Consider the following 14,212-nt stretch of genomic DNA (forward strand, 5'->3'; position numbering starts at 1 on the left):
GTAAAAGGTATGTACTACACTAGGTTGTGTGAATAAGTTTCAGATAAATAAATACATTTAATTATCCTGCTAAATAGTGACTTGCAAAACCTTCATCAATGCAACACACGTCATGTGACTGCTGCTTGTTACTATATTGTTTATGCAATCTATAGATAGCAGCAGCCATTCAGTCTTCAGCAAAACCTTCCAAGCACTGTCTGGTCCCCGCACGGTGCAAGTGTTATGCGCATGTGCAGACTGACCATTGTGCATGCACATGACACAGCAGCTCGTCGCTGGCATCAATATGCTGCCAGCAATAGAGCAGCTGAGGAGGGGGATCGTCACTGGACCTTGCTGGAGAGGTAAGTAATGTTCAATACCAGTGGCAGATTCATTAGTATCACTGCGATACTAAACAAAATAAGCCGCTAGCGATAAAATATGTGTGCGAGTGTATGTATATATATATATATATATATATATATAGTATATGTATGTATATATATATATACACAAATTGGCCATGCTTACCTAGATCTAGTCCCCGCTCTTCAGTGCCCCCAGTAGTAGTCCCCCCTATGCATTGCCCCCAGTAGTAGTCCCCCCTGTGCATTGCCCCAGTAGTAGTCCTCCCTCTGCAGTGCCCCCAGTAGTAGTCCCCCCTCTTCAGTGCCCCCACTAGTAGTCCTCCCTATGCATTGCCCCCAGTAGTAGTCCCCCCTGTGCATTGCCCCAGTAGTAGTCCTCCCTCTGCAGTGCCCCCAGTAGTAGTCCCCCCTCTTCAGTGCCCCCACTAGTAGTCCTCCCTATGCATTGCCCCCAGTAGTAGTCCCCCCTCTACAGTGCCCCCAGTAGTAGTCCCCCCTATGCATTGCCCCCAGGAGTAGTCCCCCCTATGCATAGCCCCAGTAGTAGTCCCCCCTATGCATTGCCCCCAGTAGTAGTCCTCCCTCTGCAGTGCCCCAGTAGAAGTCCCCCCTATGCATTGTCCCAGTAGTAGTCCCCCCTATACAGTGCCCCAGCAGCGACCACCCCCCCATACAGTGCCCCCAGTAACGGCCACCCCCTCTATACAGTGCCCCCAGTAGCGTCCCCCCTATACAGTGCCGCTAGTAGCGGCCACTCCCCCTATACAGTGGCACTGCATACAATATATATATATATATATATATATACACACATATTGGCAATGCTTACCTAGATCTGGAGCCTGATTGAAATTTTGGTGGCCCTGTGGATAGGGACGCTGTAATATCCCTTTATTCAGGGACACATATGAATTGCACAGATTCTGTGGCTGACCAACTTCAAGTGTGCATTTCCCCTAGCTTACACCTGCCAGAGGGATTCCCATTCACAGATCAGCATGAACAGTAAATAATGAATAAAGCTTGCAAAATTCCTGTACTGTGTCTCTGGAGTATAATGCACATAATACTGTAATGTTGCCAGTGGCGGAACTAGAAAGTGGTGGGCCCAGGTGCCAGACTATGCAGTTCCCCCAGTAGTGCCCCATATACAGTGCCCCCAGTAGTTCACCTTATACAGTGCCCCAGAAGCGGTCCCCCCTATGCAGTGCCCCCAATAGTAGTCCCCCCTATGCATTTCCCCCAGTAGTAGTCCCCCCTATGTAGAGCCCCCAGTAGTAGTCCCCCCTTTGGAGTGCCCGCAGTAGTCATCCCCCCTATGCATTGCCGCCAGTAGTAGTCCCCCCTATGCAGTGCCCCCAGTAGTAGTCCCCCCTATGCATTGCCCCAGTAGTAATCCCCACTATGCATTGCCCCCAGTAGTAGTCCCCGTTATGTATTGCCCTCAGTAGTAGTCCCCCCTATGCAATGCCCCCAGTAGTCCCCCTTATACAGTGCCCCCAGTAGTGGTCCTCCTATGCAGTGCCCCCAGTAGTCCCCCTTATAAAGTGCCACCAGAAGTGGTCCCCCTTATGCAGTGCCCCCAATAGTAGTCCCCCCTATGCATTGCCCCCAGTAGTAGTCCCCCCTATGCAGAGCCCCCAGTAGTAGTCCCCCCTTTGGAGTGCCCCAGCAGTCATCACCTCAATACATTGCCGCCAGTAGTAGTCCCCCCTATGCAGTGCCCCCAGTAGTAGTCCCCCCTATTCATTGCCCCAATAGTAATCCCCACTATGCATTGCCCTCAGTAGTAGTCCCCCCTATGTATTGCCCTCATTAGTAGTGCCCCCAGTACTAGTCCCCCCCTATGCATTGCCCCAGTAGTAATCCTCCCTATGCATTGCCACCAGTAGTAGTCCCCTCTATGCAGTGCCCCCAGTAGAGGTCCCCCTATGCAGTGCCACCAGTAGTGCCTCTTATAGAGTGCCCCCAGAAGTGGTCCCCACCATGCAGTGCCACTAGTAGTCCCCCCTATGCGTTGCTCCAGTAGTATTCCCCCTATGCATTGCCCCCAGTAGTAGTCTCCCCTATGCAGTGCCCCCAGAAGTAGTCCTCCCCTATGCATTGCCCACAGCAGTAGTCCCCCCTATGTATTGCCTCCAGCAGTAGTCCCCCCTGTGCAGTGTCCCCAGTAGTAGACCCCCTATGCATTGCCCCCAGTAGTAATCCCCCCTATGCATTGCCCCCAGTAGTAGTGCCCCCAATGCATTGCCCCCAGTAGTAATCCCCGCTCTGCAGTGCCTCCAGTAGTAGTCCCCCCTATGCATTCCCCCCAGTAGTAGTCCCCCCTATGCATTGCTTCCAGTAGTAGTCCCCCCTATGCATTTCCCCCAGTAGTAGTCCCCCCTATGCATTGCCCCAGTAGTAGTCCTCCCTCTGCAGTGCCCCCAGTAGAAGTCCCCCCTATGCATTGTCCCAGTAGTAGCCCCCCTATACAGTGCCCCAGTAGTGGCCACCCCCCCATACAGTGCCCCCAGTAGCGGCCACCCCCTCTATACATTGCCCCCAGTAACGCCCCCCCATACAGTGCCTCCATTAGCGGCCCCCCTATACAGTGCCACTAGTAGCAGACACTCCCCCTATAAAGTGCCCCCAGTAGCGCCCCCCTATGCTGTGTCAGTAGTCCCCCTTATACAGTGCCGCCAGAAGTGGTCCACCCTACGCAGTGCCCCCAATAGTAGTCCCCCCTATGCATTGCCCCCAGTAGTAGTCCCCCCTATGCAGAGCCCCTAGTAGTAGTCCCCCCTTTGGAGTGCCCCCAGCAGTCATCCCCCCAATGCATTGCCGCCAATAGTAGTCCCCCCTATGCAGTGTCCCCAGTAGTAGTCCCCCCTATGCATTGCCCCAATAGTAATCCCCACTATGCATTGCCCCCAGTAGTAGTCCCCCCTATGTATTGCCCTCAGTAGTAGTCCCCCCTATGCAGTGCCCCCAGTACTAGTCCCCCCTATGCATTGCCCCAGTAGTAATCCTCCCTATGCATTGCCCCCAGTAGTAGTCCCCTCTATGCAGTGCCCCCAGTAGAGGTCCCCCTATGCAGTGCCCCCAGTAGTCACTCTTATACATTGCCCCCAGAAGTGGTCCCCACCACGCAGTTCCACCAGTAGTAGCCCCCCTATGCATTACTCCAGTAGTAGCCCCCCTATGCAGTGCCCCCAGAAGAAGTCCCCCCTATGCATTACTCCAGTAGTAGTCCTCCCTCTACAGTGCCCCCAGTAGAAGTCCCCCCTATGCATTGCCCCAGTAGTAGCCCCCCCTATACAGTGTCCCAGTAGCGGCCACCCCCTCTATACAGTGCCCCCAGTAGCGACCCCCATTCAGTGCCCCCAGTAGCGGCCCCCCTGTACAGTGCCACTAGTGGCAGCCACTCCCCCTATACAGTGCCCCCAGTAGGCGCCCCCCTATGCTGTGTCAGTCCCCGTGCCCCCTTGCACACACACACAAATAAAACAAAAAAATACAACTTACCTGAATCCCCAAACTATTAGACATAAGAGAGAAGCAGTATATATTGTGGTGCACATTTTGGATCTTCATTCAGTTAGTTCTCTGTCAACAAATATCTAAAAATCAATCTTTATTAATTCCATCATTAAAATAATGTGTCCAAATGAAAAGGTGAAATATTAATTAAAATAATAGTGCATATAGTTAGAATGTGAACAAGAATAGTTAGAAAAAATATGTTTAAAAATGCCCTTTTGCAACTGGTCACTTTTAATATAGTATCACTACCGATTAATCTTTATCCTTCATACGAGAGACTTAAATTACTTCTTGATTAAATAGCTGTATGATATATGTAATCTCTAAGTGACTTTAATATTAGAAGTCACTAATATATTATTGATCTATACTGCTTATTTATATAGTGCGATGTTAATCATAACATAATAACGACATGATGAATCAATTGTTAATCGCAAATATATAGTGTGATTTTGCCTGTGAACACTTTATTGCAGTATAGATCTGCCAAGATGCTGATTGTGATTCACCTCATGCAACTATATATCCACAATAACCATTGTATCTAATTCTCCACTATTATGTATCTTTCTTTGTTCGTACTTAATCATGCTAAGCATCTGTGTCTGATAATGTAACCACTCAGTTCCAGCATCTCTTGACACTCATACACATAGCTCTCTTTCACATACACATAGCTCTGTGGATATTATTTATATGTGCCTAATCACACTGTCTCTCCTTGTAAGGTCAAGTCGGTGAATGCACAGTAATTACATTAATATTTATTATAGTGATAGTGACCAGCGGCTAATCGAGAAAAGCTGACGCTCGTTTCGCCATTGGGCTGCTTTGCCTTGACAACTAACTGAATGCATATCCAAAACGTGCACCACAATATATACTCTGCATCTCTTCTGTCTAATAGTTTGTGTTATGTTCTGGGTTGTTTGTGGACCCGGGGTGGTAGCAGTAGCGATCACAGAAGCGGGTTTGAATATAAAACTAGGTTTTTTAATAGGTGCTTGAGTAGATATAAAATATGGCAGTAAATAAAAGTCCAGGTATATATAAACGTGCACTAGAGTTCTGTGGTGGGAGTAATGGGTTAATGTCCAAGTAGAAACAATTAGAACTGTCCAGGTGTGCAGGTAGTGAGACTGGAATAATCAACCAGGTATGCAAGTAGTGAACTAAGGCAAATGAGTAGGATATCAGCAGGCTCAGGCACTCAGGTATGGGCAAGGGTGGTGGAGGAAGCAGGGTAGTCCAGCGGAAGCTGACAGGCAGACTGGCAGACAGTGAATTTCACAGGAACAGGATAAGCACAGAGAACTCCCTCTCAGCTAGGCTGAGATACATGTTGCACTGGCAAAGAAGGAAGGCACTGAACCTTCCTAAATACCCCATCCCGTGCTGTTACTGACCGGAGGGAACATGTGACTCACCAGGATTGGCCAGCCGCATCACATGGCCAGAAGGCAAAATGGCGGTGCCCATGGCAAACGTAACAGAGACGCTGCCAGGCCTTACCAGCGCAGAGTGACAACAGGCCTGCACATTACGCGTGCAGCCAAAGCCCCCGCCAGACACCAGCTCCACCACCAGACAGCCCACGCCACAACGACCTCACAGGTAACACCCGCCTAGCGCCATGCTGATATACCCTGGCCGTGACAGTACCCCCCCCCTTTTGGAGTGGCCTCAGGACACTCACCAGGCTTCTCCGGATAGGCAGAATGAAATCTGATGAGCGTGGGAGCGTGGACATCACGAGCATCGGTCCACTGTAACCTTTCCAGTCCAGCAAATACTGTAAATGACCTCTGCGTAGATGAGAGTTCAAGACCTGGGGGACCTCAAACTCAACTCATCTCTCCGTCTGAACTCGAGGAGAAGCAGGGAGAGCATTATGGAACCTATTCAGAACCAGGGGCTTTAATAAGGAAACATGGAAGGAATTAGGAATTTTTAGGTATGGGGGTAACTGTAAATGATAGGCCACTGGATTAATGACTTCTGTTATGGTGAAGGGACCAATGAAGCGGGGTACAAATTTCATTGAAGGAACTCTTAGACGAAGATTCCTGGTGGACAACCAAACCTGGTTTCCAGCTTGCATGCGTGGAACTATTCTACGCTTCTTATCGGCCTGGTTCTTATAGCGAGAGGATGCCTTCAGCAAATCAGACCGTACTTGAGTCCAGATGGCAGCAAAATTCCGCACCTTGTCCTCCACGGCTGGAACATCGAAAACAGGCAGGCTTCGGAATTCGGGAACAAAGGGATGAAGGCCATATACAACCTGAAATGGCGTTTGGTTAGTTGACGAGTGATAGGAAGCATTATGTGCAAACTCGGCCCATGGCAGCAAGGCAGCCCAATTGTCCTGGGAGGATGTCATAAAGATTCTCAAGAAAGTCTCTAGATTTTGATTAACTCTCTCGGTGGAGCCGTTGCTTTGCGGATGGTAGGCCATGGAAAACTTTAACTTCACTTGAAGAACAGAACACAAAGCCCACCAGAATTTTGCAGTAAACTGCACACCACTGTCAGAGACAATTTCAGCAGGAAGGCCATGAAGATAAAATATGTGTTGAACGAACAACTGTGCCAGGTCAGGAGCAGAAGGTAACTTCTTCAAAGGTATATAGTGGACCATCTTAGAGAATCGATCTATTACAACCCAGATAGTATTGAAGCCTTGAGAGACTGGCAGGTCTGTGACGAAATCCATGGAGAGATGCATCCATGGACGTGATGGAGTAGGTAGTGGAAGCAATTCCCCAGCCGGAGCTTGTCGTGATGATTTATGCTGGGCACAGGAGGAGCAGGAAGAGATGAACTCCATTATATCTGCCTTCATAGAAGGCCACCAATAGTGTCTTTTCAGGAACTCCAAGGTCTTCCGAGTGCCTGAGTTCCCTGCAAAGCGAGAGGAATGTGCCCAAGTGAGAAGCCGCTTCCTTAATTCCGGGGCCACAAATGATTTTCCTGTAGGAGGCTGAACCTGTAATGCGGCGAATACTCTTGATTCCAAGACAGGGGTATTGCTTTGATTTTCAGATTGATCATCACAGAGGAGATATCTTCTGATTAAGTGCTCCAGACCGGAAGGTCAGGGTGAACTGAAATCTGGCAAAGAATATTGCCCAGCGGGCCAAACGAGGACTCACCCATTGAAGGTTTTTGGGAAATAGGAGATTTCTATGGTCCGTAAATACAGTAAATGGAAACTTAGCGCCTTCTAGCAAATATCTCCATTCCTTCAACACCAACTTTACAGCTAGTAGTTCTTGCTCACCTATGGCACAGTTCCTTTCGGCAGGTGAGAATTTTTTAGAAAAGAACCCACAAGGATGGACTTGATTGTCCTCATAACGTTGAGACAGGACTGCTCCCACTGCTTCAGATAATGCGTCTACTTCCAACAAAAAAGCCCTGTCCAGATTTGGTTGTTGAAGAACAGGTGCTGAGATAAAGGCCTGTTTTAGAAGATGAAAAGCAGACTCTGCCTCAGGTGACCATTGGGCAGGATTAGCACCTTTGCGGGTCAAGGCTGTAATGGGAGCCAGCAATGTAGAAAATCCTTTAATGAAGCATCTATATTAATTGGCGAAGCCCAACAATCTCTGGATGGCTTTCAGTGTCTGAGGTTGGGTCCAATCCAGAATTGCTTGTACCTTCTTGAGGTCCATTTCCAAACTGGAGCCAGAAATTACATAGCCAAGAAAAGGTACACTGGGCACTCCAAAGACACACTTCTCCAGTTTGCAATAAAGGTGGTTCTCTCTCAAATGGGTCAAAACTTCTTTAACATGTTCATGATGTTTAGCTACAGAGGATGAAAAAATCAGTATATCGTCTAGATAGACAACAACTGAAACATATAACAGGTCCTGGAAAATCTCATTAATGAAACTCTGAAAGACAGCAGGGGCGTTGCACAATCCAAAAGGCATTACTAAATATTCGAAATGTCCATCTCTGGTATTAAAAGCGGTCTTCCATTCATCGTCAGCTCGAATACGAATGAGATTGTAAGCCCCTCTGAGATCTAATTTAGAAAAAATGACAGAGCCCTTGACCCTATCAAACAACTCAGTAATCAGGGGAAGAGGGTATCGATTCTTTACAGTAATGTCATTAAGGCCTCGATAAACGATACATGGTCTTAAACCACCGTCCTTCTTGCCAATGAAGAAAAATCCAGCTCCGGCAGGTGAAGTAGAGGGGCAAATGAACCCCTTTGCCAGGTTGTCCCGGATGTACTCGGTCATGGCTTGAGTCTCAGGCAAGGACAGCGGATAGGTACGACCATGAGGTGGTATCTTATCAGGTATCAAATCAATTGGACAGTCCCATTCCCTATGAGGAGGTAAAATATTTGCTTGCTGCTCGGAGAACACGTCGGCGAACATCTGATATTCCTTGGGAATGGCAGAAGAAACTAATGGAACTGTCTTTCTTACAGGTTGAATTTTTGGAAGACAGGATTTCTGACAGTCCATACCCAATGACAGAATCTGCATAGAACTCCAATGAATCCTGGGATTATGTTGACGCAACCAGAATAGACCAAGAACAAGTTCTTGAGAGGCCTCTGATATCACCAGGAATTTTAAGGACTCAGAATGAAGTGCCCCAATTCGGACCAATACTGGTTGAGTCTCCTTGGTGACTATCCCGTTAGTTAGAGGGCGTCCGTCTATAGAGGTCAGAGAGATGGCATGGTTGAGAGACAAATGAGGAATCTGAAATTTATCTATGAAACTAGACGTTATCAAATTTCCGGCTGCTCCCGAGTCAAGTAGAGCAGTAGCAAAGACAGGTTTGGGTTTAAGATCCAAAGCTAGGGTAATCGTGAAATCTTTAATTTTTGGAGACTGGCTCATAACTCCTAACTTGATGTCTCCAGGGTCAGTTAGGATTTGGCATTTCCCGGTTTACGGGGGCAGGAGATCAGCAGGTGACCGGACTCTCCGCAGTACAGACAGAGGTTCTTTTGCAATCTTCTCTGACGTTCTTCTTTGGAGAGGTGTGTATGATTCACCTGAATAGGCTCCTCTTCAGTAGGAGAAGGAATGGGACGGGTAGAAATGGAGGGGGCAATTGACCTTAGCCGGTCAGTTCTGTGTTTTTCAGCCTGACGTTCCCTGAAGCGTAGGTCAACTTTTATACACAACAAAATCATGTCGTTCAGATTAGTAGGAAGCTCTCGAGTGACTAGATCATCCTTTAGTCGGTCTGACAACCCATGCCAGAAGGCCAAGGTGAGGGCTTCCTCATTCCATTTGAGCTCTGATGCTAAAATTTGAAATTGCACGGCATATTGACTGACAGGACGGACCCCTTGTCTCAGTGTCATGATGTTTGATGATGCTGATACAGTACGCCCAGGTTCATCGAAAATCCTCCTGAAGGATGACACAAAGCCTGCGTAATTATCCAGCAGCGGATCTGAGCGCTCCCAGAGTGGGGAAGCCCATTCCAAGGCCTGGCCGGATAACAGAGAGACTATATAAGCCACTTTAGTTCTTGCAGTTAGAAAGTTGTCAGGCTGCAGGGTAAAATGTATGTCACACTGATTTAGGAATCCTCGGCAGAGTTTAGGGTTGCCATCAAATTTACTTGGTAAAGGAAGATGTAAGCGGGGAGATGATCTGCCTCCTGTATTCCCAGACGCTGATGCGGATGTGGTTGCTGGTACTCCAGGGGTAGAAAAGGAAGTTTTTAAACTATCCTGTCGCTTAGACATCTCTTGCAGGAATTGAGCCATCTGATGCTGCATGTTTTCCAGATTTTCTAAACGACCAGAAATGCATCGGAACAAATCCACTCCTGACTCCTGATCCGTGGCCGGCTCCATGGGGCCAGTGCATACTGTTATGTTCTGGGTTGTTTGTGGACCCGGGGTGGTAGCAGGAGCGATCACAGAAGCGGGTTTGAATATAAAACTAGGTTTTTTAATAGGTGCTTGAGTAGATATAAAATATGGCAGTAAATAAAAGTCCAGGTATATATAAACGTGCACTAGAGTTCTGTGGTGGGAGTAATGGGTTAATGTCCAAGTAGAAACAATTAGAACTGTCCAGGTGTGCAGGTAGTGAGACTGGAATAATCAACCAGGTATGCAGGTAGTGATGCAGGAAAATAATAAGCCAGGTATGCAAGTAGTGAACTAAGGCAAATGAGTAGGATATCAGCAGGCTCAGGCACTCAGGTATGGGCAAGGGTGGTGGAGGAAGCGGGGTAGTCCAGCGGAAGCTAGGAGCTGACAGGCAGACTGGCAGACAGCGAATTTCACAGGAACAGTATAAGCACAGAGAACTCCCTCTCAGCTAGGCTGAGATACACGTTGCACTGGCAAAGAAGGAAGGCTCTGAACCTTCCTAAATACCCCATCCCGTGCTGTTACTGGCCGGAGGGAACATGTGACTCACCAGGATTGGCCAGCCGCATCACATGGCCAGAAGGCAAAATGGCGGTGCCCATGGCAAACGTAACAGAGATGCTGCCAGGCCTTACCAGCGCAGAGTGACAACAGGCCTGCACATTACGCGTGCAGCCAAAGCCCCCGCCAGACACCAGCTCCACCACCAGACAGCCCACGCCACAACGACCTCACAGGTAACACCCGCCTAGCGCCATGCTGATATGCCCTGGCCGTGACAGTACCCCCCCCTTTTGGCAAAATGGCGGCGCCCATGCCAAACGTAACGGAGACACCGCCAGGCCTTACCAGAGTGACAACAGGCCGGCACAACAACGCGAGCAGCCAAAGCCCCCCACCAGACACCAGCTCCACCACCAGACAGCCCACGCCACAACGACCTCACAGGTAACACCCGCCTAGCGCCATGCTGAAATACCCTGGCTGTGACAGTTTGTGTATTCAAATCAGAGTTATTGGTAGCACCTCATATTAATATAAAATAATGTTATATATTTTTGTAAAACTAATAGTTTATGAGTTTTGGGTCAAAAAGAAAAATTATTCTCTGTCATAAAGATAACAATTAATACAAACCCAGACTGGTGCAGGCCCATAAATTGTGTATAATAAGTTTACCTGAATCCCCACTCCTGCTGCAACCGCCGCTGTCCTCTCCTCCTGGCCCGCTCTACACTATGGGAGAGACGTCATGACGTCTCTCCCGTCACCCACTGTGGGGGATCCAGAAGGCAGAGCTCATGAGTGAGCTCCAGCTGGCTTCCCCTGTGGACACAGCAGCCATTGAGAGTCTGTCTCAGTCTGTGTTTGTTACTGTTTAGTGCAGACCGCTCTCACTAATTCTAGACGCCAGTAATTTTCCCGACGCCGGGAGACCGGCGCCCGGCATCCCGATTGAAGTGATGCTGGGCTCCGCTGCGGACAGCCGCGGGGTGGGAGGGTTAGGTTTAGGGCTCCCGGGGGGGACAGGGTTAGGCACACCCCCGGGAGGTTAGGGTTAGTCTAGGGGGAGGGACGGTTAGGGTTAGGCACCCTCGGGGGGGACTTAGGGTTAGGCACCGCCCCGGGGGACTTAGGTTCAGGCAGCGGGGAAGGGGGGGTTAGGTTTAGACACTTAGAGGGGGATTAGGGTTAGGCACTGGGGGGAAGGTTAGGGTTAGGCACCCCTAAGGAGGGCTAGGGTTAGGTTAGTTCATACTTACCTGCAGATGATCGGGATTTTCAGCCGTGTCGGCCTCCTGCTGCCGGAATTTGAACCGCCGGACTTGTGTCCAGCGATAAATCGTATGTATTCCCTTGTGGGGCCCGGGGGACACTAGCGGTGGGTGTAGCAGCGGCTATGGGCCCCTGCACCACAACGGACCCCGGTGCAAGCCATCGGCTGCACCACCGCTAGTTCCGCCTCTGATTGTTTCCTTGTAATTGTAATTTGCATTTCTATCCCTCTCTATAAAGAGATATTCACTGTGCAATATCTTAGATGAAAGAAGGTTTACTGCCAATAAGGCCACTGATGTTCTGTAAACGTAGATTACAGGAAAGGAATATTGACTCCACAACCAAGCTCCCCACATATGTAGAACCACATACACAATATAATGTTGCTAGGGAAAGAGGATGTTCCTGTTTATTAAAGCTATATAGGATTGAAATTACAATGCACACAGTCATTTAAATATATCAAATTAGCGGTTGTAAATCCATTATAGAAGAAAATCTGAATAAACTGAACACTTAGCTTCAGAGCTCTAGCTCTGTTGCTTGGACCTAGCAATGTTCCTGGGCCCAACACTTTCTATTAGGTGACTCTTAGAACAGATTTCTAATGTCATTATATAACTGCAGATATTGATTTTATTCCTTTCTGCATAAGAGAGGAATGTTCTAGCGCAGGGGTAATCAACTTCAAACCCCAAGGACCCCTGATGACTCATGTTTCTCAGGTAACCTGCATATCTTTTAAAATGTGTCAGTTAGTAAATGAATGCACCACCTGTGTTTCTTTTACATTTGTCATTTAGTAATGAAGTCACCTTTGAACCAGCTAGGACATCTGGAAAACACGAACTGTTATAGGACCAAACTTGGCAAGCCCTGTTCTAGGGAGTCTCCTACTAAAGGTCAATTTGCAAAGTAGTAATACAAATTGCTATTTTTTTCTCAATGATTCACAGGTTAATTTCCTAATCATTAAATCTGTTTTTTTAACTATATTTTATTATACATTACAATTTTTTATGTGATCACATTTACTCCTTATGGCTTTATCTACAGTTGTTATCATATGTTGTTTTAATAGTCCATTCACCCGCAACAGATCGTGCATGAATTAACATGCTCCTTTTAGGGACCATATTGGCTGCAGCCCCTACAAGGCAGGTAATGCTACCGTGATAGGGGAATGGCTCCCCATTGGACAAAACAAACCTGTCCAGCATGTGATTAGCTGAGAGCACTTCCAATGGGAGGACACTGACACTGCCAGGCAGTCTCTGGGGTGGTGAATTCGAAAATCCACTACTGATAATCACTCATTGCTACTCAGTTAAAGACTCATTAAAAGACTTTGGAATCTCTATTGATGTGATAAAAGGAAAAAAAAAATATTGATGCTGCTGTGGAACTCTGGGAACAAAATAAACACAAAAAAAGGCACAAAGATTTGTAATTCACTTGACTAGTATAGAAAATATCACTGCTTCATAAAGTAGAGAGATGAGACAAATAAATACATTTTGGTGATTTCTGGCACTTTTGATTTAGGAAAGTCTGAAAAAAATTGGACTAGGTTCTTCAATTACATTTTTTTTATTTTTTACATTTTATCAATAACATTTTTTTTCATAATAATTTTTATTTAAATTTTAACATAAAGAAATAGGGGTACATAAATGAAAAAGGGAAGGAAGGGGAGCCAGGCATATAGCATATCCAGAAAAAAAAGTATCAATAACATTTTAAGAATTATAATTATGATTGTGGTGTTGGGCCTATCATTTAGAATACCTGTACTGTTTTTGTCTGCTCTCCAATTCCTTTCTTCTGTGTTGCTTGTGAATTTGCGTTATATCCTGTGTAACCAGCTTTGCTGTTTAAAAAGTAAAATAGAAACAACATAGTTATATTGCCTTATTTCACAATACAATGTTGGTTTATAAACTCTGTGGTCAGAGTAGGAAAGTGAATTAAGTTCCCTTATAATTTTACTATCATCATCATCCTTTATAGACTTAATTCTTCAGTGTTTCTAAAGTGGAAATAATATAGAGGTGACATTGCTCATGTACCATGAAGTACAGTATATAAGAGTTCTTGGGTATCATTTTCCCTCTTGGGATGGGTGTGTTGCAGTCTGTATTGTGCACTAGCTAGATCTATACAGAAAGGGGCCTCTATGTCATTAGAAAGCAATAATAATACAAATATTTAATATTAATTTTACTTCTTATGACAATTAGTTTGAAGAATACTCTATAGCAGTGGTTCCCAAACCTTTTTCAATTGTGGCACCCTAGTGCATCAGAATTGTTTTCATGGCACAAGCCAAAGGTTTGTTATTGAGAAATTCTGAAAAAAATGTAGTGAAGTAGTAAAGTGAAGTGAATTGTGCTGACCTGTCATCCTTAGGTTCATTTATGTAGTGGGTGACAGGTTTGCGCTTCTGTTTGTCCACATATTTACATTACATTGACCATAAATAATTTGATTTGGTGCTGGGCCACCAACCTGAGGCACCCCTGCAAGTGTCCTGGGCCACCCCAGGGTGCCGCGGCGCACAGTTTGGGAACCACTGCTCTATAGGATTGCCTTGATATTTATCACATGTCCCTCACTTTGAAGTATCAGGTTTAAATTAATAACCAAATTTACAAGCATACTAGTAAAAAAAATATATCAA

General features: G+C 46.7%; 1 protein-coding gene across 1 annotated transcript in view; it reads right to left on the bottom strand.

Annotated features, from left to right (window-relative positions):
- The window catches only part of ALOX5 (arachidonate 5-lipoxygenase), a 123,200-nt gene that overhangs the window by 56,846 nt on the left and 52,142 nt on the right, over positions 1-14,212 (bottom strand). Inside the window, exon 3 of the mRNA XM_088475799.1 lies at positions 13,321-13,402. Within this exon, the coding sequence (XP_088331925.1) occupies positions 13,321-13,402 (82 nt within the window). The remainder of the gene's footprint in view (positions 1-13,320; positions 13,403-14,212) is intronic.

The sequence above is a fragment of the Taudactylus pleione genome, unplaced genomic scaffold (assembly GCF_031769625.1).
Source record: "Taudactylus pleione unplaced genomic scaffold, aTauple2 ptg000016l, whole genome shotgun sequence".
In the NCBI taxonomy this organism is placed as follows: domain Eukaryota; kingdom Metazoa; phylum Chordata; class Amphibia; order Anura; family Myobatrachidae; genus Taudactylus; species Taudactylus pleione.